General features: G+C 45.8%; 2 protein-coding genes across 3 annotated transcripts in view; both read right to left on the bottom strand.

Moving 5' to 3' along the window:
* ICE1 (interactor of little elongation complex ELL subunit 1) overlaps positions 1–24859 on the bottom strand; it is a 535590-nt gene that overhangs the window by 199498 nt on the left and 311233 nt on the right. The gene's annotated exons all lie outside the window — the stretch shown is intronic.
* ADAMTS16 (ADAM metallopeptidase with thrombospondin type 1 motif 16) overlaps positions 1–24859 on the bottom strand; it is a gene marked incomplete at both ends in the record, with an annotated part of 159613 nt that overhangs the window by 44578 nt on the left and 90176 nt on the right. For both annotated transcript variants that reach the window (XM_081231772.1, XM_081231773.1), the window contains one exon: positions 6943–7069. In XM_081231772.1, coding sequence (XP_081087898.1) covers positions 6943–7069 — 127 coding nt within the window. The remainder of the gene's footprint in view (positions 1–6942; positions 7070–24859) is intronic.

Below are 24859 nucleotides of genomic sequence, written 5' to 3'. Positions count from 1 at the left end.
AGAAGTCGGGCTGCGGGGCAGGGCTTGCTGTATAACTTGTGGAATCCAATGCAAGGTGCAAAATCATGAGGGATTTCAAGTTGGCTGCATCAGAGAATTAAACCAAGAGGCGGACCTTCTGAGCACCGGGCCCTGGGTGAATGCGCAGGTCACACGCCCAGGAAGCCAGTCCTGTGGCTCGTTTATTCCCAGTCACTCTGCTAATTAAATGAACTGAAATACTCACTTCTGTAGCATCCTGGGAGTTTAACCATTTCACTTATATGGATCACCTCAGTGACCATGGAACTTTTCATTCCCTTGCTAACCTGTACACTACTGGGCATTAATATTTTAAAGGCTTGTATCTAAGAGATGAGACAAAAAAGTTACTGCCCCCTTTCCTGTCACTGGCAGTGTTGCCATAAGAAGATCATTAGTCATAAAGTTCTCCTGGTGCATCTTCTCTGTCATTTCTACCAAATGGATGCAGTCACCCCCTTCGGTATCTTGGTTGTAAAAGAAGCAGTTTTGCTGATGGGTTTGTAGAGGGTCAGCAAAGTGTAGGCAAAAGCAATAGGACCATCCAAACATCAAGCAGAGAGGAATACACCGGGGGGCTACGTGTGTACTGGGGGGGCATCCGATGGCAGTATGTTTTATCTACACGCTTACTCTGCATTCCTAGAATAATACTGAAGAGAGAGGAAAAGTGTTCGTTTACCATCTGGGAAGCATTTCCTCTCGTTCCACCTTCAGCCCATGGTCCAGGAAGGCGCACAATTAGTGTCTGTGCTTCGAAAACTAGAGAGATAAGATAAATGACAGGAAGAGCCACTCCATTTAGATAAACTGAGAAATAGAAAGGAAATAAATAGCCGTGTGATTTATAGTTCACGTTTCAAAAGCAAGCGATAAAAATGCCTGATTCTCCCTCAAATGAGCCGTGGGAGAGCCGCACGCTGCCGTCTGTGAGAGGCCCTCCTCCTTGCAGGGCACTGGCCTTGCTCCGTCCCAAGGGAGCAGCTCTCGAAGTGCTGACGCTCCATTATTTGGCCGTGATGCTCCTGCTGGCCGGGGCCTCGCAGACGTTTTGAGATCCTCCTCCTCCAACTAGGAGGCTCCTGGACTCCCAGGTCTCTGCCCCGCGGAGATTTACGAGCTGGGATCCTATCCGTGACACCGTGCGCGCCTTCGACGCGCTGCGCGCACATGTGCTTGGGGAGGGCTTGGGAGGCAAGGGGTTCCCACCAGCGGAGCAGTTTCCCTGTTCTTGTAACTTACAAAGGAGAAGGGCTGTGGATTAGGCTGTTTTAAAGTCTCCGCTCCGCGGTCCTTCGGCGAGCCTCCTTCCCTTCACGCGGAGCTGGAGACGGCACATTGCACCCTGCTGCATCCTGCCTGCCCCGAGTCAGCCGACGAGCTGGGAGGCTGAGGACTGCAGCCACGCAGTGTGGCCGCTGTGGCTTTGTGAGGCCGCGGAGAAGCAGGTGGACACGCGGCTCGCGAGGGTCATGGACGGCCGCCTCGCAGGAGCAGTCTAGTAAGAAAGGCAAGGGCTCTCCTGCTTGGACAAATAAAGCTTGGGTTTGCTGCCCACTTAATCAGGGACAAAAAATCATCGGTATTCTGGGCAAGAGAGATACGTATCTCACATTTCAGAGGACAAGAAAACAACTTTTAAAATTAAGATCTATTTCCCCAATTCAACTGTTAAAATAGCAATCCACAAGGACTGAGGCATATAATACAGGTTCATTCTTTTGTGTTTGTCATTGATCGTTTTGCTTCACAGACTAATAACTAATGTGAACTTGTTTCTCCTTTTGCAGCAAAAAATAAAACAGCCAAGATTTACTGAGCGTTTTAGCACATGTACTGGGCTAAGAGCTTTTATGTGGATTCCCTCAACCAGTCCAGGCCTTGTGTTGCCCTGATTACATACAGGTAGGAGTACCAAGGTGGCAGCTCAGCCCACACCTTCGACCAGGTGCGAGCTGGCAGGCATGGGCTATGCTGCTGTAGCCCCTTAGCATGCTAAGTCCACTCCACCAAAGGACTCGGATGCAGAAGAGCTGTGGGTTGGGAACTGGGAAACTTTGTCCCACCCGGACTGTAGACACCTGTGGGCTGGCTTGTCATCAGGGTCCTGCAACTGGCTGGGGGTGAAGCAGAAACCCTGCAGGCACCCCTCTTGTCCTCCTCAGGGGTCTCCCAGCAAGGACACATGGCATTCGTTTCACTGCCAGGCTTTCTATTGTCTCCCAAAGCTTTCTCTTTCAGAGGAAATATAAATATCAAAAAAAAAACGAGATGTATAAATCAAAGAGTTCAATAAGGTGGGGCCTCTGGGTTTTCTGGGGTGATTTGGGTGCCCTCGCTGTGTTCTCCACAGGCTGTTCCCATGCACCACTTCCAGTGTCCCCTAGATGGATCCTGTTGCTCCTGAGCTGTGCCTTTTCATTCAGCACACAAAGCTGTTGACAGAGTTTACTTGTAAAATTCTACACCACTGAGTTAAGTACAGAATATAGGATGTAGAAGAATCCAGAGACCTTGTTGGCTCTGGGTCTCTGACAACCAGGAAGACAGGCTGATGGGGTGGGGGGTGGGGAGGAGGCCAAGGGAGAGAAACAGTGAGCTGAACAGGGGACCTACCAGAAAATCTAGTAGCATACAAATATATATATACATTTATAATATTGCTTAAGGAAACCCAACACCTATTTAAAAATCTTTCTTGGAAGGAATCCATCAGCATGAAGGAGAAGGAGAGACATAACTATGAAGGTTCCTGGGGAGAAGCAGGACCCTGGTCCAGCGTGAAGGAAGGAAGGCAGAGTGACGGGGGTGTCTCAGGTGGCAGTGGTGGGAGGAGGGTGTGGCCATTGCCTGAGCCCATCTCTGAGGTCTGAGGTCCTGGGCCAAGAGTGTGGGCTGGAGAAGAAGGAAGCTGGAGGAGACAGGAGGTCATGTAATATCACTGTCCTGCGAGGGCCCAGATGCCCAGGGAAGGGTGACAGGACTGCCTGCCATCCTGGGCGGCCAGGAAAGCCAGCGGCCATACATTCAGAGTGAGAATGTGGGCTTGTGAACTTCTGGCAGCATTAAGCTCCCGAGCTCCACAGGCAGCAGAGTGAGTGATGAGAGAGGTGTCGCCGGGCTGGGTTTTCTGGGCAAGTGGAGTTGGACAAGGGGGTTAAAGCTTGGACACCTGGTGAGACAGGAGGACACCTCGAGCATGGATCTATCTGGGAGCCCAGGAGCTGCAAAGACAAAGAGCCCATGGCCAGGGCAGGGTGGTTAGAAACAAGGTCTCACAGGGGCAGCAGGTAGGAGGCAGGAGAGGGCTCAGCTGCCCCAACAGAGACCACGGAAGCACAGCTCAAACATGGGAGGGAGCACTTCCCCTTCACACGGAAGGCTGGGCTGGAGACATGGGGGTGGAGGGGGGCAGCTCTGCCCCAGGGAGCCATCAGGGATTCTGTCTTGTGACTCCACGTGCTTTGTTAGGACTGGAGCTGACTAAGGCCAGCTCTGCTACTGCTCAGGAGAGGAGACAGGAGGGGAAGATTAGAGCTTCTGCAGGACTCCCTTGAAGGCACCTGCATCTCTTCGACTCGCATCCCATTGGCTGACGATGATCTAGGAGGGGGATGGGGAACGTCCACCAGGGTGTCCGTGCGTGAGCGTGAGTGTGAGAATGTGTGTGAGCGTGGGTGTGTGAGTGTGTGTGTCTGGGGTTCTATTAACAAAGACAAGAAAGAAGAAATGTGCGTGGAGGAGCACTGCCTGGCAGTCCCTGCTGACGGCAGGAGTGAGAGGCTGGGACAGGACTGGAGAGTCAGGGAGCGTGATCACTCACATGGATGCTAATGGCCACAGGTGGCTCTGGTGACCGAAAGCGTCTCATGAGACCTCAGTCCCTAAAGGTATGGCTCATCAAGAATAATACAAGCTCTCTTACTGTTGGGGCAGATCTTGAAGGAGGCTGGCCTAGGGCGGGTACTTTACGTGAGAGACACGTGGAAACGTACAAACAAGGCTTATTACAGATTACGGGAGAGTTGACAAAGCAGCGTCTTATTTCTCAATTGCAACATCCAAAGAGGACCGGCTGGGCTCACCTACAAGACACCCCCAAGGGAGAGTGGGGTCACAGAGCTTCGTACTTAGGTCACACGTCTGCGTGTTTTCTCTTTGTCAACTCACAGCCGAGGAAACCGAGGCACCAGGAGGTGAAGCCACTTCCCCGAGATCACGCCGCAGGCCTGGAGTTCTTGCCCTGGCCCATGGGACCCTGGCTCATCCCTGAATTCTACAAGCATTTATTGAGGGACGGGTGCAGCTCTCGTCCCTCAGGATATGACAGTGGACAAAACCAACATCTGACCCTGGAGAGGTTTTCTGGAATCAGTGAGCGTGAAAATTCTGTACCAGGAACAAAGATTTATCTAAACAGACGCAAGAGATGATGATGATAGCCATGGATAATGGTTGAGAGTAAGGACAGTTTTGCCCGACCACGTAAGGTATGCTAGAGTTCTATCACTAAAATCCGATAACCAATAATCCAATCCGATAAGTGACCTTTGTGGAAGGTGATATTTCTGGTGCACTTACACAGGACCAGACGCTGGTAGAAGCAGCCTGCCATCTGGGGTAACACTGAACATACAGCAGCTGGGCATCACTTAAATGCCTCCCTTAAGAGTTCAGTACAAGGAGGAAGCCCAGGAGAGGGAGAGAGGGGAGCCCCCAGCTTTCTCCCCACACCGTGGGGCGGAGGCCGTCCTCGGAGAAGCAGCAGTTGCTGGCTACTGTGGCTGCCTCTGCTTCCCCTGCCCCCTGAGGGCCGCCAGCCACTCCTGCATCCTGGGCTGAGTCCTGCACAGTTTAGAGATGCAGAGGGGCCTATTCAGAGTGTCCCAACCACCACTTCGCATCTGAGTTATGGGATGCTTAATATAACGAAGTTGGAAGCCAAGGAGTGGGTGACTTAGCCCGGGGCTGGGGTGAGTGTTCTCCTGAGTCCACTGTAATGAGCTTCACCAAGGCCACCTGGGCAGCTTGGACTGCAAGGGGATGAGCCACTTACACGATTCCAGAGAGAGATTCCATGCAAGAACTAAATATTCCCAATCAGCCTGAGCTTTAGCATTCCGATGGATTTAGTCCCAAGTTACCAGTAACTTTAGTCTCCACTGCATATAAAAGTCACACACACACACACACACACACACCCCTCTTAGTGTAAATTCGTGAGGTTTTTCGGCTTTTCAACACTGTTAACTAGTTGCCTTGAGGCACCCTGGATTCCTCTGCCTTAGCAAGAACTCGGTGCACTACAGAAAGAGAACCCCAGTGCCTGCAGCAGCGCTCCTAACATCCTTCTCCCCAAGGCTCCTTGGAGATGTATGATCAGAGGTCACAGTGAGGTCCACGCTGTGTCACCTGGAACACAGGTGCAGAACTGGCTGTCTGGGGAGAAGGGGTCAAGTTGGTGCAACACCTCAGCGGACCCGGGGAGCCCTGGCTGTCTGGTCCCTTGTTTCCTTCGGACAGGAGGTTCATTTTGCAGAAATGGTGCTGTGCTATATCTTCTCTTGGCCGACCAGGGGCTTCATTTCATAAACCATCTTGGACGGTGTGCACTTGGTGTGTCGCTTCAGGCACAGAAGGAGCCCATGGTGGCTGGGCTTCTGTCTGCCGTCCAGCCCTGCACAGGCCATGGGGGCGCCCGGCTGGCTGCAGGATCACTGACAGGTGAAGCGAGGACCAGGGTGGGCATCAGTTCCAGCAGCTCCTTCGGTCCCAGAAGAACCCCCAGGTGCGCCTCCAATGCCTCGGTGGGTGATGGGCCTCAGGCGCTAAATTCCTTTTGCAAATACTGACCCATCTCTCTCTCTCATTACCAGGCTGTGGGGCGTGGTAGCTGAGGAGTCTGGCTGAGTCGGGACACTGGCCCTCTGAGGGAAGACAGATCTTCCCAAGGAGGATCCCGCCCCTCACAGCAGCGGGGGGCAAGGTCCTGGCCTCTCAGATGCTGGTCTGTGTCCTCCATCTGTACCCTAAGTGAGGGACCAGGGACCCACAAACTCAGAGAGAAGGGAGACAGTGCCTCCCTCCCTCTTGGGTTTTATTGTCTCTGGGAGAGGCATCCAGCTTTCTGCTTTAGAGGCTCAGCTCAAGCAGAGCCAGCTCCTGTGGATCTTTAAAATCAAGACGTATGAGGTAACATGTGTTGTGGCGGGTACCTCCACTGTCTGAAGGGTCTAGCGGGCCTTTCATCCTGTAAATATGTTACTCAGATGATTTCCACAGCCCCTCTGTGAAGATGAAGCAAGTGAGAAGCAGACAGACTACGGACAAGCCCAGGAAGTGACGGCTGAGGAGGGCAGGGCAGGACCACGGCTGCCTTCTAGGGGTCCTTCCCAACCCCCGTGTCAGGGAACCTGAGCTTCCTTCAGAAACGTGGAGGGGCGGCAGTCCTGGGGACAGGTGAGTGGAATCACAGAGCCCTGCTTTCTGCGGCCCGTGCCACACATGTGCAGCGTCCACATTCCCTCTACAGCCTGGAGAGGCCTCGCCAGCAGGTTCTTCTAACAGGTTTCACTCAGTAAGAAAAGGAAACACCAGCGAAGGGGATAGAGGCTGCGAGGGAAGGCGTTCCTATGTCCACAGCACACCATCCCTCCCCCAGCCTGCACTGAGTAAGACAGAGCAACCGCCATCTACTACGAGAACTTCGCTCCCACTGACAAGGCTTTGCAGGCTATTTCCAGCCCCAGTGCACTTTATTTGTCTCACCTGATCAGGCAGGTCTTGTTCCTTTTGCCTCTGCTGTCACGGATTATGTGGCAGTGGTTGGCACTTCTATTCCCCAGACTCAGGAGCACCAAGGCCTCAGCATTATATCTGCAAAACCCTGACACCCATTCAGAGGAACATGACAGTTCTTACCTGGGGGGACAGGCGGACACTTTGCAAGGCACGACCCCTGTGACAGGCCGGGTGTCGGGGCTGCAGAATGATGCGTTCACCGGGAACCTCAGGTCTCTGTAACAGCCTGCTCTCGTGGTCATCTGCCCTGTGAGAGAGTGGGGTGCACAGTGAAGACTCACAAACATGCCCCGTGGTAAAAGACAGGCAAAGAGCTAATGAAATCTCCTGAAAAAAATCTTTACTGTATTGGCACGTCTTTGCATTAGTGACCTTTGGCTGACTACTAATATTCTACTTTTCTGGCCTGTCTTGATGATTTTTATCAGTGAATTGCATCAATTCTAAGATGGCTTGTATCTTCCCCCTACATTTTAACATCTTGTAACGTGTGTCTTGCTATGGGTGCCAACATATATTTGACGAAACAATGTTTTGATTCTTTTCCATTGTTTCCAGAATTGGAAACACCAGCCATTTTTTCAAAACAAACACATATTAAGTACACTCACTTGTGTTTCTAAGTGAGAGGGCACAACAGGAAATGATCGGTAATAAACCAGAAAGAAATACAGACAACAAAGTGATAAGCACTTCACCACCAGAGAATTCACAGAGCATAATACCTCCTGCAGCAGGATGGTGACCTTTTCACAATAATGGCTTGGATGTTGCCTCAAATGAGGTCAACGGAAATGAAAGTTGGTCTGATTCTCAGCCTCCATTTATATCCCCAGGGCTACTCAGGCTTTCTGAGCATCCCTCAATATGTTCGATATTTCAATTCATTAAACTTACTAAAAAAGGTACCAATGGGACTTCCCTGGCAGTCCAGTGGTTAAGATTCTGCACTTCCAATGCAAGGGGCACAGGTTCATTCCCTGGTTGGGGAACTAAGATCCCACATGCCATAGGGCATGGACAAAAAATAAATAATTTTTAAAAAAGGAACCATTACTTACAGCAGGGTACCTAGACTAGTCAAAAATCACAGAGATAGAAAGTAGAAGGGTGGTTGCCAGGGGATGGGGGATGAGGGGGTGGGGAGGTGTCTCATAGGCAGAGTTTCAGTTTGGGAAGATGGAAAAGATCTGGAGATGGATGGTGGTGACATTTGCACAACAATATGAATGTGCTTAATACCACTGAACCATGCATTCAAAAGTGGTTAAAATGGTAAATTTTATATCATATATATTTTACCACAATACAAAGGGACTGTAAATAGATATATATCTTGAAGGATGAAGTTGAGGAGTTCATTCAGTGACGAGGAACAAAAAAAAAAAGAAAGAAAAAGAACCAAACCAGTGTTGATTTTAAAAATTAACACAATTAATATTAAGACTTAAAATGATTTTTATTGCTGTACTTGGAAAATGGATGGAGTCCTCCTGTGCATGAGGCCCATCTGTTTTACTTCCTCTGCGGTCAAGGCTGCACTGCTCACAATGACCTGCATCCGATTTGGTCCCCACAGGCAGATGACCAGAGGTGTCTCATAAAGGAAGGGAGCCAAGACATGGTTTCAGAGGACCAAAGCCACAGGCTGGCAACTCCAGGCTCAACAGCATCTAATGCTCGGTTCTCTATGAAACCGAGTCCCTTACCTAAAGAACACTAAAAGTCTCTAAGATATACATGGAAACGAGTTTGACATTTGGCTTTGCTTTGTCAACAGGAATAAGGCAAATTGATGGGGAAAGTTCCCTTCTCTAGAGAATCAGTTTCCTTGATCAGTAGAGGGAAAAGAGCCCTCCCGGCTCCCAAGCACAGATCTCATGCATCTGAGCCCCAGACCACTTCCTGCCTTGGGTATGGCCCTGTTGGTGCTGATGGAGGACATCAGAGGTGACATAGGACCCTTGTGGTTTTGTGCAATTATTCAGCTCTCTGCCAGCTTGACACAATCATATTTTAACCAAGTTAAACAGTTTTTATCTGATGCACCCCAGTGTGGATTTCACAACTGTATCTTCCTGATTTAATGGTCTTTCATCAGGAACAGCATATTAAAAGTGACTTTGATAAAGGTCATGGAATATTTATGCAGAAATATAAGAAAATTTACTTAAACATGTTGAGAATCTTGAAAGTGAGTATTTCTATGAAAGAACAAGATTTAAGTCACATACAACAAGTGTCCCTGAGCAGTAACGGGAAGAAGGTCAAGGTGAACCTTAGTCCCACGAAGCAGAAGAATGATAATAAAAAAGAATATTTCCAGGCTCTGCTAAGACTGAAGCTGTGACATTTGCTCTAATATATAGATTTAGTAAAATCAAAGATGGGCTTGGTGACCTGTGTAGCAAGGCCATGGAGCCCTCGTGGCCACAGCTCTCCTGGGGACGGGGGGAACCAAGAGGCATGTCAGGCAACGCAACCCACCGACACCTGCTGGGCTTCACTGTGGAAGGAAGCACATATCGGAAATCCATCTCTTTCAGTGTCCTTGATGTGGTACCGAGCCAGCTGTGTGCCCTGTCACTATGTCACACACAGAACAGATGCAAACACGCAGTGATGGGCACTGGAGGAGGGTCCCTCACATCTTACACTCCAAGCCTTGCACAGGTTCGTCCTCGTCCACTTTCCTGGAGGTGCTTTCCTGGGCATCACCCTGACTGCACGTGGCGATGGATTACTGACCCACCACCGTCTCCTGCCCTGCACCCGCTCTTAGCCCCGATGTCCCCAGGCTGCCTCCTGGACTCACAGACCTGGCTGTCTAACAGATGCACAAATACATAAACATCCATTTCAAAGCAGGCTTCCTCCAGCGCCCCCTGCCCGGGGTTCTGTGGTCTCTGTGTGGTCAAGGGATCAGTCTTGTAGTCCCCTGCCCCCCACCCCCATGCCTTACTCCAGGCATTCCTCCTTCAAGTCCAGCTGTTGGACTGATACCACGGATACTTCCTTCACACACGCATGTGCACACACACACACACACACGTTCATGCCACTCCCAGGTTAAAAGTCTGTTTTTCTCTTTTTAAGCTGGAGACTCCCCAGCCTTGTCCTCCAGCCCTGCTGCATCCCTCTCATGCTGATATCCCCTCTGGTCCTCTGACTCCCAGCTGTCTCTCTACCTGGAATGTGGTCCTCCACTGCCACCCTTAACACACCTGGCAGAAGTCTTCTCATCCCTTTAAGTAAGACCCACATCCCCCTGCCTCTGAACTCCCGTGCTCCCTGACTTGAGAGTACATCTGAATTCTCTGGTAGTTTAAACATAGAATCCTGGCCACCTCACAGCCTTGGATTCAGCAGGCGTGGGGTGGGGGCTGTGGATTTACATTTCTAACCGATGCCCAGGTGCTGCTGGCACTGCTGCCCTGTGGACTACACTTTGAGAACCACGGCTCTACGCAATATCCGAGGCCAACACTTTTATGTCTCAGGTTACACAGCTGTGATATACACATAGTAAAAAATAAATACCTGGTCTTTGTCCCTGGTTCTTGGCACACGGCTCCTAGAACCTTTGGAGTGTCTTTTGTGTGCCGCTGAGCTGGCGGGTGGCAGGGTCCCTTCATAGCTTATGGATGGGGCTGGTCCCCAGAAGCATCAAGGCGTGATTAGAGGGTTTCAGCCCAATCCTGGGCCTCTGGGGAGGGGAAAGGGGCTGGAAATTTAGTTCAGTTACTGACCAATGATTTAATCAATCCTGTGTAATGAAATCTCCATGGAAACCTCTAAACAACGGGGTTCAGAGAGCTTCCAGGAGGATGGCACACCCCGGCTTCATGGGGTCCGGAGCCCTTCCCGACCTCTCCCTGTGTACCTCTTCATCTCGCCGTTCCCTGGTGCTTTTTACAATAAACCAGCGACAGTAAGTAAGTAAAGTGCCTTCCTTAGGTCTGTGAGCTGGTGTAGCAAATTATATTGAACCTGAAACCGGGGGGTGGGGGGTGGGAGAGTGTAGAACCCATAGCTTTGTAGCCAAGTCAGACAGAAGTGTGGGTGCCCTGGCATGCAAATGGCATCTGAAGTGGGAGCAGTGCTGTGGGACTGAGCCCTTCACCTGTGGGCTCTGACGGTGGCTCTAGGTAGTTAGTACCGGAGTTAGATTAATGCAGGACACCCCATTGGAAGCTGGAAAATCCGGCAATGGTGGTTGGTGTGGACAAAACCCACACATTTGGTGTCTGGAGTGTTGTGAGTAAAGATAGTTTCTGCCAGGCTAGACCAGGTTTGTGCTCATTTGTCCTAGAAAAATGGTAAGCAACCCTTTTCCCTCTCAGTAGCATCCAGGATTGGGTAAGACATTATATGGTGAACCTAATGTCAAAGTCCAGTGGACATATATGTGTCATCCCTTAGATCACATTTCCTGAGAGCGGAGAGTACAGCCTGCCTGGACTGATTTGCTCCCACACTTATGAGGCAGTTCTTCAGCCATCAGTCAATTTCACTATATCCAGTAACTCCTAAGCCCCAGCAAGTTAATACAGTCAGCCCTCCTGGTCCAAGGGTTCCAAATCTGCTGATTCAACCAACTACAGATGGAAAAAAATCAGAGAAAACAATCCTAGAAAGTTCTAAAAAAAACAAACTTGAATTTGCCTTGTGCCAGAAACCATTCACCTAGCATTTGCCATGTATTTACAACTATTTAGGTAGCATTTACATTCTATTAGGTATTATAAGCCATCTAGAGATGATCTAAAGTACGTGGGGGGAGGTGCATAGGTTATTTGCAAATACGACCTCATTTTATATAAGGGACTTGAGCGTCTGCAGATTTTGGTATCCATGCAGGTTCCTGGAACCAACAGGGAAGGATGACTGTAGTGAGTTAATAATACTTGGCAAAAAAAGTCATCCAAGTAAGGGTATATTCTCTTCTTTATAAAGTACTTAGGATGAACTAGGCACAGTTTTGATGACTGACCCATATATCAATACAGAGATGAAATCTGAATCAATGTTTTATGAGTCTACTTTTCCACTTGCTAAAAAAGAAACACATGTCATTTTAAAGCTGTTCTGTAGGGAATCTTGTGAACTCCATTAAATTAAATCCTGCGAACTCCTTGAAATTAAGCCAGATAATCTTAATGACACAATTTACATGAGGACCTACTGAACAAGAGTACCATTTTCTAAAACTGTTGGTTGTCAGTTCTAATAGTAGAAAAGGAAAATTCATCTTTTCTCTCCACTTATATGACAGTTTAAAAGTCCATTTTTAAATTCTTTCACCAAAGTCTTCTGGTTTTTTAGGTGTGACTCTATGAATAATGTCTTCAGTTTGGTTTCCAGTTTTGAGATTGAAGACATGTGGAATTCAATGCTTATGCTCAAGTCTTAACAAAGAATCAGGCCTTAGTGATCACTGATGGTCCTGAGTGAGGTACAGGCTCTTGATCAAGCAGATAGGAAATTGTTTTTCTTTGAAATAGAAACAGAAGTTTACTTTATTAACGTATTCATTTTTCTTTCTTAGTGGAGACATTTGTTTGACCTTGGTGTCAGCCAAGTCCCGAACTTTTACCCGTTAATTGGATAAGAGGGAAATCTAGATCTAGTCATTCATGGAATAATTTAATAACAATGTGATAGAAAAAATATAACCCAAAGAAAAACACTGAATTTGTCCAATGCATGTCCAAGTTCTGACTCTGCCAGTTAATTTTTTTAAGTCTTTTAGCACCCCTGGATCTGCCCACCAGATGCTGGAAGCAACCCACCCCGACTCATCATGGCAACTAAAATGCCTGTGCACATTTCCGAATGCTCCTTCTGAAGGACAGTACAACCTTTAGTTGAGGACACTGATAGGCCACAAGCAGATAAGAAATAAAGTATATGATTAGGAAAAGAAAGGGAAAATGTAGAGTGTCGCCTGGAAATTTTAAGCAATTAGTGCAAGTAGAACAAAACAGGAGAGTGGTCATCAGGTTCACAGCAAAATTCACTTAAGAAAATGACAATGACAAAAATGCTATAAAACAGAATTTACGGTGTGTAGCTAAAAGTAAGATTCAGAGGGTATTTTCATGGCTTAAATACTTATATTGATAAAAATAGGTATGAATGGAAATAAATGAAACCAATACTAAATTACAGTGTTAGAAGAAAGGATAGATCAAGGAAGCAGAAAGAAGGAACTGATATAGATTGGAACAAAAGTCAATATATTAGAAAATGAACAGACATCAATATATTTGGATGCAGACAAAAATGTGAAGCAGAAGTTAATATGTTAGGGAAGAGAAAATGGTGAATCCAGGATCTGATGTTTTGGGGGAGGGGGCTATCTTCAAGCATAACAATCTACAACCCAGCTCACTCCTCTCTTTCCTGCTCTTCCCTCGATGACAGGGGCTCCATGTCAGCACTGCAGTCTTTACATCTCTTGTCTATGAGGCTGTCGGGGAGATCCCGCCAATGAGAAGTACGAGCACAGGATGTGGAGAGCCACAGCATCGTGTCCCTGGCAGAGAGGATAAACACTGGCTTTGGCACATGTGAGGTCTGCAGTAGGCTCCAGACATTTTCCTGGGAACCACCTGCTCCAATGCTGGCTTACCTCTAATCCTCACCAGGAATTTCTGGAATGTTCCACACCTTCCACCTCTTTAATAGCCAGAGCAACTCTGAGAGATACATGGGTCTGTCTCTGACCTTTACTCCTCCAACTTCTCCAGCTATTTTGTAAGCACATGATCCTTTATATTAAAAACCTTCTTGGGGCTTCCCTGGTGGCGCAGTGGTTGAGAGTCCGACTGCCGATGCGGGGGACGCAGGTTCGTGCCCCGGTCCGGGAAGATGCCACATGCCGCAGAGCGGCTGGGCCCGTGAGCCATGGCCGCTGAGCCTGCGTGTCCGGAGCCTGTGCTCCGCAACGGCAGAGGCCACAACAGTGAGAGGCCCGCATACCGAAAAAAAAAAAAAAAAAAAACCTTCCTGCTTGAAATACCTAGTGTGGTTTCTGCTTTCCTGGCTAAACTATCACTGACATACTAACTTAATGAAGAAAATAAACAGTAAGCACACATACACAAAATAAGAAATGAGAGACTTCCCTGGTGGCACAGTGGTTAAGAGTCCGCCTGCCAATGCAGGGGAAGTGGGTTCAATCCCTGGTCCGGGAAGATCCCACATTCCACGGGGCAACTAAGCCCTTGCTCCACAACTACTGAGCCTATGCTCTAGAGCCCATGAGCCAAAACTACTGAGTCCATGTGTCACAATTACTGAAGCCCACATGCCTAGAGCCCAGGCTCCGCAAAAAGAGAAGCCACTGCAATGAGAAGACTGTGCACCACAACGAAGAATAGCCCCCGCTCACCGCAACTAGAGAAAACCCATGTACAGCAACAAGGACCCAATGCAGCCAAAAATACATACATACATACATACATACATACATACATACATACATACATACATACATAAAATGCAATTGGTTTGGTGCCGACAATGTTCCGGTTCTTTATATGGGTAGTGGTTGCACAGATATTCTTACTTCCAAAAAGTAATCTATATTCTTCAAAAAAAAATAAGAAGAAAATATGATTAAATATTCTGAAAATACTAAAGTTTTAATGCATAGAATGTGAAATTCCTAAGTATTTATTGTAAACACTTCAACACATAGTACTTGACACACAAAATGAAGAGGTACTCAATAAACATTGGTTGAATTAGTGAAGGTAAACTATTGGCTACCAGACTCTCACACTTTAAATGATGACATCTTACTTAAAACTGTAGTATAGAACCACACACAGAGAGGTCATTTTAAAATTTATATAAGAATGATACTCTTTATTTTCAAAGAAAAGAGAGTCATTCAGGTCCCTTACATTCAAAAGAAAAAAAAAAGAAAAAAGAATGGGAAGGCCAGAAGGGGGAGCTCTCATAGCCTACCACTCGATGTCAACTGCATTATCAACAAGAAGAGAGGTACCTTGCATCTCCAACAGGAAGAAGGTTATTACTTTACTATCAGCAGAAGGAAGGAAAAATTTCTCCTTGTCTGGCAACAGTCCAGCCAGTGAGAAGCTGCACAGCTCAGCCAATGGAAAGTCTCTATACTTGAAACTCCCAGTTTCCTCCAATGGACTTTTCATTTATAACAGCCCATCACAACTTCCTTTTCTCCTCTATAAAAGAATGTTCCTCTCCTTTATTCTCTGGACTTGCCTGTGGTTTGACATAAATTGCATGTCCAGAATTGCAGTTCTTTGCTGTTCCCTGATAAACCCATTTTGCCAGTAAAATAACTAGCTATTTTATTGTTTTAGGTCAACAAAAGTATCAGTAATGGTTGAATGTATTTGCTCCAGAATGTGAACTCCCATATTAAAAATGAGCTATTGATTTAATACGTAAGGAGGAACTCTCTGAAAATGAAGGATACACACGATGTGATAACATGGCAAAGCTTATCATTAACGGACTTCTGAAAGAGAACACACACTTGTAAACCGGAACATAAGGAAGAGATGGAACAGGACTTATGAAAATGTTTGCAGTGACCTTGCTCAGAGGAAGATTTGTCTTCCCTATTTTCTATGTTTGTGACATTTGTAATGAAAAATAATTCCAACATCTACAGATTTGGGCCTTCATGAAAATGCACATCCCCTTTTTCTGACATCCTGGGCAGTCTTTTCTCAAGGACACCGGGCAGTGCAGGAGGAGGCAGGAGGGGCCTGACCTTTCAGGTGATGCTCACCTGACCTCATATTGGCCTTCAGCTTGTCTGCCTACCTGCTCGGGCCTCCCCTTCCCCTTTCTGTTCTTTGCCCCCCAGAAAGCTCAGCAACAAAAGCCTAAGAGATGCACCAGGGAGGGAGGGGCTGGGAGCAGGGGAGGCTGACATCCTGGTTTCTGTTTTGATCCACATGGTAATTGTTGATTGACACAGAAAATCAAACTGGAAAGCACACCAGGGGCCCCATAAAGCACACACCCACACAGGCACTGAAGAAGAAGGAAGGGTTCTGGGTCTGTTCAGATTCCCTCCTCAGTAGAGGGCGGAGTGGAAGGCAGACTCCGCATCAGGGCTCTACTCTTACCCTTGAACTCCTAGGGAGCATCCCAGGTATCACATGGCAAGGCTGCTTGTAAAGGTTTTGGTTATGCTTTGAGAAACCATTTTTTCACAGTTTATCCAGGGCTGCAGAAAATTCCATGAGAACAGAAGGTCTTTGCTTCACTTGAGAACCTGAAAATCTGAACCCACAGTCATGGCCAAGAACATCTGCATTTCTTTTTTCATATTCCTGATTTTGTTTCTTAATTTCTGTATGGTTCTTCTCAGATCATTTCTCCCTTATGAGTTGCCTCTGAAACCTCTCTCAAACTCCTGCTTTTCTGTTGTCTATTCATTACATTGTGCTTACCTATATTTCAACCATCCCATAACCTCACTTGAAGGAAAAATAGTGAGCTAAAGATTAAGCAAAAGAAACGGCCCTCATGTTTGTGTGCAGTATCTATGCCTTTGTTTCAAAGGGCTTTTCTTAGGTCCTTAATCAGAAACTTTCGCTCACAATATGAATATACTCTGTACACTCAAGATCTTGGGTTCAGCATTTACCTGGACCTAAAGTTCTCAGTTTGTGAGTCTGATAAGGTTACAGGCTGGAATGTTGTGAAGGTCAGATGCTAAGATAGCAGCCTGGGTGGAGAAAGGGAAAATAGGAGTTCCACAGGACAGGTTTCAGAACCAGTGGCCTAACTGTCTGGGGCATTTAGCGGGGGGCCGAGGGCTCTGCAAGGTCAGGACTGCCCCTGTGGAGAGGACCACATGCTGCCTTATCACACCACGTGCTGGACTGACCTCCACGTGGCGACCTGAGTCCGCCCAAGAAGGGCATGCTCCATCCATGAGGCTGGGGAATCAGAAAGCGTTTCACAGGACCATTTATCTCCATCTCCTTTAAATGCTGCATAAGAGAGTGAACTCATCTGTTACGCTGGAAACTGCAGCTTCCAGGATGTACTTCCTGTACCCTTCGCCGCATTCCTCCTCCTGAGCTGCCCCAAAGTCCTGCCCACTGGCCATTGTCCCATCCTGGTAGGAAAAGGGCAGGCCATGCTTTGTCCACTCACTGTGGCAGCTACAAGCTTGCACACCCCATGGGCACACAGAGACATTCTGCAGGGCCCTCTCCAAGTGTGTGTGTGTCCACCACACATGCCTGCACACACCAGTGTGCCAAAGCACACAGGACCTTGAAGACAGCAGCACAATCCAAAATAGGGAGGAATGTGTTCATCTCCCCTGCCTGGGGCCATGTGACTAGTATCATTATGCAATTCCCTCTTGCTTTAAGAGTTTAGTAACCTAAACAGTCCAATTTCTTAAGCAAAGCTATAACACTAATGGAAAAGAATAGAAGCTGACATTTACTTGGCCAGACTAAGTGTTAGAGCTTTACAGGTATTCTCTCCTCTAATCCTTAAAGGAACCCTATACGGTTGATTACATTATTATCCTCACTTTATAGATGGGCTTGCTAAGGCGTAAAAGGCTTAAAAAGCTCACGAGTTTTAAAGAGGCTGGGCCAGGGCTCGATCCCTGACAGTCTGGCCAAAACCCCACGCTGCATGTTCTAGCCTTGGCATGACAAGTCACCTGATGGCCTGGCCTTTCTATCCAACGTGACATGCATGTGTAGAAATTTTAAGCTCTGTTTGATTCCTATTTGAGAAGGAAAGAGATTCATAATGTATTCTGTTTCAGAACTCTTCATATCCTGGAGGACAATTTCTTAAACTCTATTTCACTGGGAGCTGGGTAGAAGGCTACAAGCAAGGGAATTTGAATTCTAGGGAATTTCAATTCACTTTCAGGTATGCTCCCTTCTTTACATCCAGGAGCAGAAGGATGAGAAGCCTGAGGGGCAGCCTTGGGGAAGCCACCATGGAGGGGTGACAGTGGGCTGACCCGGCATCAACATTTCCATCTGTGGCCTTCACATATTTATAAATGGAAAAGCAGTTGAGATCTCGAATTTGTTCATTCAACAAATATATACTTGATGCCTGGGATGTGCTGGATCCTGAGCACATAGCAGCTAATAACAAACAGCAAACATCACCAACCAACCAGCACCCTAGACCATCCCATCACGGTCACAGAATCTAAACCACAGAGAGAATGCAGTGACATGTACACACGTCACCCATGAAGACAAATATCCGGGCAGGAAAGTTGAGGGTGGTGCTGCTTTGGGGTGGTGAGGACCACGGCTTGCTGCCTGAGGGCCTCCTGGAGCTGACCATTGGTGAGCAGAGCACAGCAAAGGCACACCAGAGGTGCAGGGAACACTGAACCTACAAAAAGCACTTCCTCAGACCCAAGAAAAGTTTAAGACATTGAGAAAGCTTACAAAATTGAAACCAGCGCAGAAAAAAATCAAAACCAAAGAAAGGGGAAAAATACATCCAGGCATCGCTCAACACAATAGCATGTAGGAATGATGAGATGTGAGGATGCATAATACAAATTCTTTCCTCTGCAGGACACTTTTTCACTTCCATGCAGCATGCCCAGATCCTGGGCTTTCTGCAAGACTGACCTAGGAGCCTATAGAAAAAATATCTTTTCAGTCATACTATAGCCATTTACCTCCATTTCTGTATTGTTAAAAGGAGAATTGCATCCGATGTCTCTGCTCATTTTCACCGAGATTAAGTCAAATTGAGAATGAAGGAGTAAAGTAAACAACCAAGGCAGGTTGTTGGTTGGCGTTCTTCCTAGTCACAGGCTGGGAGCCTGCAGGCCGGGCCTCTCAGGCTGCAGGCATTCCCTCTCAACATGGACAGGAACAGGTGAATGGATGAAACATTACATGCCAGGTGCCTACGGGATGGACCAGTGATGCCCAAATTCTGGACTATTAAAGTAGAAATGGCCAGGCTCAACTGCATATTCTCTTAATTTAAGGAGTCCTTAGAGACATTCAGATATCAAAGAGGAGATGGCACACACCGGCACCCACCATCCCAGGGTGAAGACCCTCAGGCAACAACGCAGGCCCTGACCACATTGGGAGTTAGTTGCCTATGGATATGAGGATGCCGGAAAACACTCCTGGCTCTGCATCTCAGATCAAGTCACAGCATTTTCCAAAAGACAAGATTTTCACAGGGATTTAGCCTGGGGACACTAGACACTCTGATTTATCCCACATTGAAATGGTCACGAATCTAAAAGTTCAGCAATGCACCAAGAGATGATGAATTTTGGAGGTCAACTCTGTTTGTAGGTGGTAAGGATGCTCGAGGTTTTAATTTAAAATTACTTTCCCCATATAAACAATAGTAACTCTAAAGGCGAATTTAAATGTTTCTTCCTTTGTTTTCAAACATCTGAATATTCTGGGAAAATAAAAATATAGACAGCCATATGCCCAGTGGTATTTAGGGTTTCTGGGCTCTATTTTTACACTAGATTTTAGATAATTATGTTTTCAGATGAGTTTCATGTGGGTTGGGGGTCTCCTCAGCCACCTGGCTGAATGTTTACAGAGACTCAGGTATCATTTCTCTGACTGGGGGCACATCTGTAAAGCAATTTCTCAACTGTGCTTCCAATCTCTCAACTATCTGTCAGGAAGAAAAATCTCATAGTCCACAGGAATGTTAGAATCAAGCTGGCCAATCTTCTAAAATGATCCATGTTAATAGATAAGAGAGAACAAGAGTATAAAACGTGAAGAATAAATTAAAAAAGAGAGAATAATCCTTTAACTGGGGAAAGCCCAAAGCTGAACCCTAGCCACGGAAGGTGGTGAGTTTAACGAGCAATGTGATGAAGCTCTACCTTTATCTTTTTACAGAAACCAGCTCTTGCCAGATCTTTGGAAATCATTTTAAAATCTTCACATTTTGCCAAAATATCTGGACGAGGAGTATTCCGTCTAAAAGACTGTGATTATATCAAAGAATATCTAAGTTTTCAGTAATTCTAACAATAGAATGAGTTCCAGCTGTTGACAAAATCCTTATCATTTTTTTTATAAAGGAACAGAAACCCATCCTTTAAGCAAAACTACACAGAAAACTGGAAAATATTCCACAAATGAAGCATGTGTTTTCGCGAGAAGCATGCATCATCTCTGTGGTAAGCGCTAGATAGTACAGACATGAATGCCTGCACATTGAAGGACCTTGACAGCGGAAGAAGGAAGACAACTCCAGGAAGGCAGAATGGGTGAACTCCTGGGAGCTGTTGCTAGAGTCTAAATGATGCACAGGTGTGCTTAAGTGACAGCTTTCCTGGCACCCTAACGGGCACCAGAGCTTGGAAGGTGGTGATGATGGCCATTTATGGATGACCCGTGACATCCTTGTGTCTGTTCTGCTTAACAAGAAGCTGGCCCGACATCCGATTTTCCTGACCACACTGACCTGTCCGACATGACAGCAGGACATGCCCTTCATTTTGCTGTAGAGGCAGGTGTTACCCGTCTTTAAGGTTCCCAGTTTGGTTAATGAGAAGGAGGCAGCAAGGCCTGAAACCCACATGTGCACCTCCCTCCCCCCCGCAGGAGGATGGTGGAGGGAAGCCATCCGTGACCACATGACCACCACAGCAGCCTGAGAGGGGCTGGGCCTAGGATGGGTCCCAATGCCCCCAGTGAGGGGGCATGTGCAGGACTGCAGGGCTCTGGGAACAGGGAAGGGTTCCTGCTCTCCAGGAAGAGTGGACAAGATGGACTTCTTCATCTTACCCTGAACCTTTGGGGGCTCTTGAAGAAATGGATGGGGTGGACATTGCACAGGCCCCCTGAGGAAGTTGGTCCCTCTCCAGGGGATGAACTTGTTTTCCTCTCCTCTGCTTTTCTGGGGGGTAAGAGGGCTAAAGTGGGGATGTGTTTTGTAATTTATCCGGGCCTTGGATAAAGACAGAGAAGTGGTTTCATGAGCTTGGCTCAAAGGTGACCCAAGGCAGGGAGGAAAAAGCCAGAATCATTTCAGTTGAACTCTGAGACCTAGAAGGACAAGCCCAAGCCTTTAGGTAAAGTTTAAAAAAGTGAAATGCACATTTACTCTCAGATTCAATATAGGTAAGGACATTTTGAATGTAAGAATGGGGGACGTCTAACTTGAAGTAGTTCCTGTGAAAATGATGTGATTTTTATCCAGTGAGTAACATGAATGGCTGATGTTCAAAAGCTGTCTCAGCTCTCCACCTCTGACTATGACAGATACTCAAAATGCAGCTAACCCAGCACTCTCTGTGTCACGTTTCTGTGGTCCTCTCTGAGTTCTCATGAATGCCTGCATACGACAGTTTATAATCTCGCATGTTATGTATGGGTGTGCGGTAATTCCTCCCTCCAGATTGCATGTTTTGAAGGACAGGGCCGGTCTGTATGATTCTCTATTATAGACTCAGAACTCAGCGTGGTGTCTTGCACACTTAAGGAAGAATGTAAGTACTCAACGCCTTGGTTGAGCTGTACAGAGGTATCATGTTTCAATTAGCCTTAATGCTAATAAGTCACTAAGTACTTTTCATATAAAGTAACAATTACATTGGTGTTTCGTCATCCACTTCAGAAACAGAGAGAATTAGCAAAGGTCTCTACATTTTCTCCATGTGGCTTAAAGAAGTTTGAGGTTCAGATTGACACCCACAAATGTTTGCTGACTGAACAGTGAATGAATGAATGAATGGTTTCATATCAACAAAACAAGGGCAAGGTTGCTAATACATAATTTTATTTCATTTTCTATTTATTTTTTATTCCATTTTCTAAACCTAACCACTAAGCTAATTAAAGTTTAAGTCCTAGAAATATCTGTAGATGGTGAAGAGAACATTACTGAGAAAGTATGAAAGAGCCTGATTTACAAGCCAGTTTTAAGATTTGTCTGAGGAACTCTAATTGTGAACCAGATGAATAGTTCCATTTGAAAGATGATAATCCCCAGACATTTCATGATGCATATCAGATAAATTAAACATAACTATAAACCACATCTGTATAAGCCTTTTCATGAGAAAGTAAATCAGAGGTTTGAAATTTGTTACTATTTGAAATGCATTGAACCGATTGAATCACAGAAGTAGATTTTTAAAAATTGCAGCATAGGTAATTTTGAGATATTGCTGATGCCTTTACACTGTCAACAAGAGTCTGGTGAAGTCATCACCAGGTCTAAAAGCCCTTATCTTAGAGTAGGACATAATCGGCTAAGCTGGTTCCTATCCCCCCAAATGCTCTTGGTTTAGCATCTCATTGTATGAGTCCTTGCGCATCACCAATGCCCCAGTGAGAGTCTGGCCAAGGCATGACTAAGCAGCATAACTGAAAGAAAATCCCATGGTTATGTCATAAAAGTGAGTGGAAAGGAAAAAAAGAAAAGAGCAGAGGAAGCTGTCAGAAAAGAAGATGAGAGGTGCTGTCAGGAAATCTTATTTTCTATAGAGAGACAGGCCCATTAGAACAGATAAGGAAATGGGATTATCCTTCCTTTACTGATGCCAGGTAATGTTTCTGGAATGAAACAAGAGGTGGGGGATTACCCAGGTATCTTCTCCCAGTTCATTAATTCCCAAACTGGTTCCTTTAAAGACGCCCCTGTAGACATTAAAGTCACAAGAAGATAGCTGAGTAAAAGATGCTTCAAAGGTTCCAAATCCAGGTTATTGGGAGGTCTATGCAAGTGGAAATCTTCAAAATATAAAACATGCAGATAAAATGAAGCCAAGACCTGAACCCGATCCGCCTGCCTCTAGCCTCCATGGACTCTTTTGACTTTTAAGCCTTGTTGAGGGTTTCCACAAAGCCATGTAAGTGACAAGGCATAGCAGGTGCTCAGTTAACTACAGTGATGTGTTTCTAATTTTCCTCCTGTTTGTACAGAAAGTAAGATAATACCTGGGGATGCAAGAGAGGAAAGAGAGAGAGAAGGGAGGGTGAGGTTGTGCTTTTGTCCTTTTAGGAAAATATGGGAAGGTCCACTTCAATTTAAGCCTATGGGATTTCACAAGTGCTTACATGTGGCCTGGGAGGGGATGCTTTGATTAGGTGCTGAGTCCTGGGAGTGGTATGGCATGGGCATTACCACCAGACGACTGAATGGAAGAGATGCAGCCTACACAAGGTGATAAAGGACGGGCATCCCACAGTCTTTCTTGCTGTTGAATTGAGAAACCTTGATTTTCCATGAATTTTCCATCAAAATTAAAAACAAACACCCATTCGCTGACTCTATAACACACTTCTTTAGGCACATGATTAGAGAATGGGTTTTGGGTTGATTTCCTCTAGAAACCTCAATGTAAAAATTAGTCCTTAGGTGAAATTAGATTTGCTAGTACACTGATCATCCACTGGGTGTTTTTCAGGCTATTGCGATGGGTAATTTGGTTGGTGCTGAGGAAACTGAGCGTCCCTCTGCATGCCTGACTCTCAAAAGGAAGATGTGAGAGAAACTGTCCTAATGAAATACTCTCATGGACCAGACATCTTTACAGATGCTGCCACGTGGTTCATTACACTCCTTTCACAACATGAAAATCATAATGTCCTGACACAAATAGAAGGCTTTCTGATTTAATTATTATTTTAATCAAACACTGTTGGATAATCCTAAATAGGGGCAGATAAAATCAAGCATACCCAATATGGGCAAGAGAGTCGTAGGGGATGGTTATAAGAAAGAAGAAAGGGAAATAAGTAGGTTAACTTTCCCAGGTCACACACAGAGATGCCGACAAGTATGGTTCTGTTCTACTTTTTTTCTGAATGGAGTAAAATGGCAGCTCCTGTGGGTCCATCACCCGTGTAGGACATCCCATTTTTCTCTAGTTGCCTTTAGAGCCATTTGCTGCTAGCCTGCTGTACAGAAGGGGATTCTATTTCACCTTAGAAAGCTCTTAATGTCAGAATTTAAATATGACTTAAATATTTTATTCTTAGTTTATAATGAGAAGAATTAATATATATTAAGTATCTAGTGTTAACTTTTCGGACTTATTTTTTGGTTAATCATTCAGTTTTCCTTTATTTTCTTCATCTCATTTATTTAGAGAAACTATCAAGAAGGCATGAGTTTACTTTTATTTTTTCCTTATTTATTCATTATATTCTAAATTTGTACTATTCCTATTTGTGTACCATTATACTTAAATATATAGTACTGTCTGGATTAATTACTTAATTATTAGAAACTGGAATGCACAAAGCTGAAATCCATTTGTCCGAAAGGAAACTTGTCTGTTGTTTAAATATCAGATAGAACTTAATATTTTGTTTCTAAGTTTGCACGTATTTATTCTCCACTCTTTACCAGATAGTGCATACTGGCTCTAAGCTAAATATGTCCCTCTAGTGAACTAGCTTTATCAAATAATCATGGGCTTAAAATTCTTATGGTATTAAGATGATAAACCCATCTATCATCATGTGAAATTCTTCTTTCGACATGTTTCTTGTCATTTTCACTGCAACTTACATAAAATTCTTACACTTTCTGAGTGAATTTAAGTATATGACTTTACAGCAATTTTTTTCCAGTAAATCTTTTGAACAAGACCATTTGATAAAAACCTCACTCTGTATCACTATAGTTTCCATGCAAGTTTCTATTTCTCATCATCAACATGAAATGTATAATAATTTGAGTGAATTTCACTTTAATAGTCTCAAATAAAATTACCCTTTCAAAAATCTTAAATTAGATGAAAAGCAGAAACCAATTCACTAAACCTTAAGGCCACATGCTGACATAGATGAATTAGAGAAAATAGCTCAAGTCTTCAAGTAACACTCAACAGCACTGCTCTCTACTCTGCCTCTAGAAAGGTTAGTACCTCCCTCAGGCAGAAGCCCTGGACTCCTCCTCAGGACGTGATGAGGATGAGGGCAGAGTGATGAGGACCAGGGCAGAGTGATGAGGATGAGGGTAGAGTGATGAGGACCAGGGCAGAGTGATGAGGACCAGGTCAGAGTGATGA

Source organism: Mesoplodon bidens (genome assembly GCF_964165515.1).
Source record: "Mesoplodon bidens genome assembly, chromosome: 4".
In the NCBI taxonomy this organism is placed as follows: domain Eukaryota; kingdom Metazoa; phylum Chordata; class Mammalia; order Artiodactyla; family Ziphiidae; genus Mesoplodon; species Mesoplodon bidens.
Note: the sequence above shows the minus strand (reverse complement) of the source record. Positions and strands in the feature narration are given on the sequence as shown.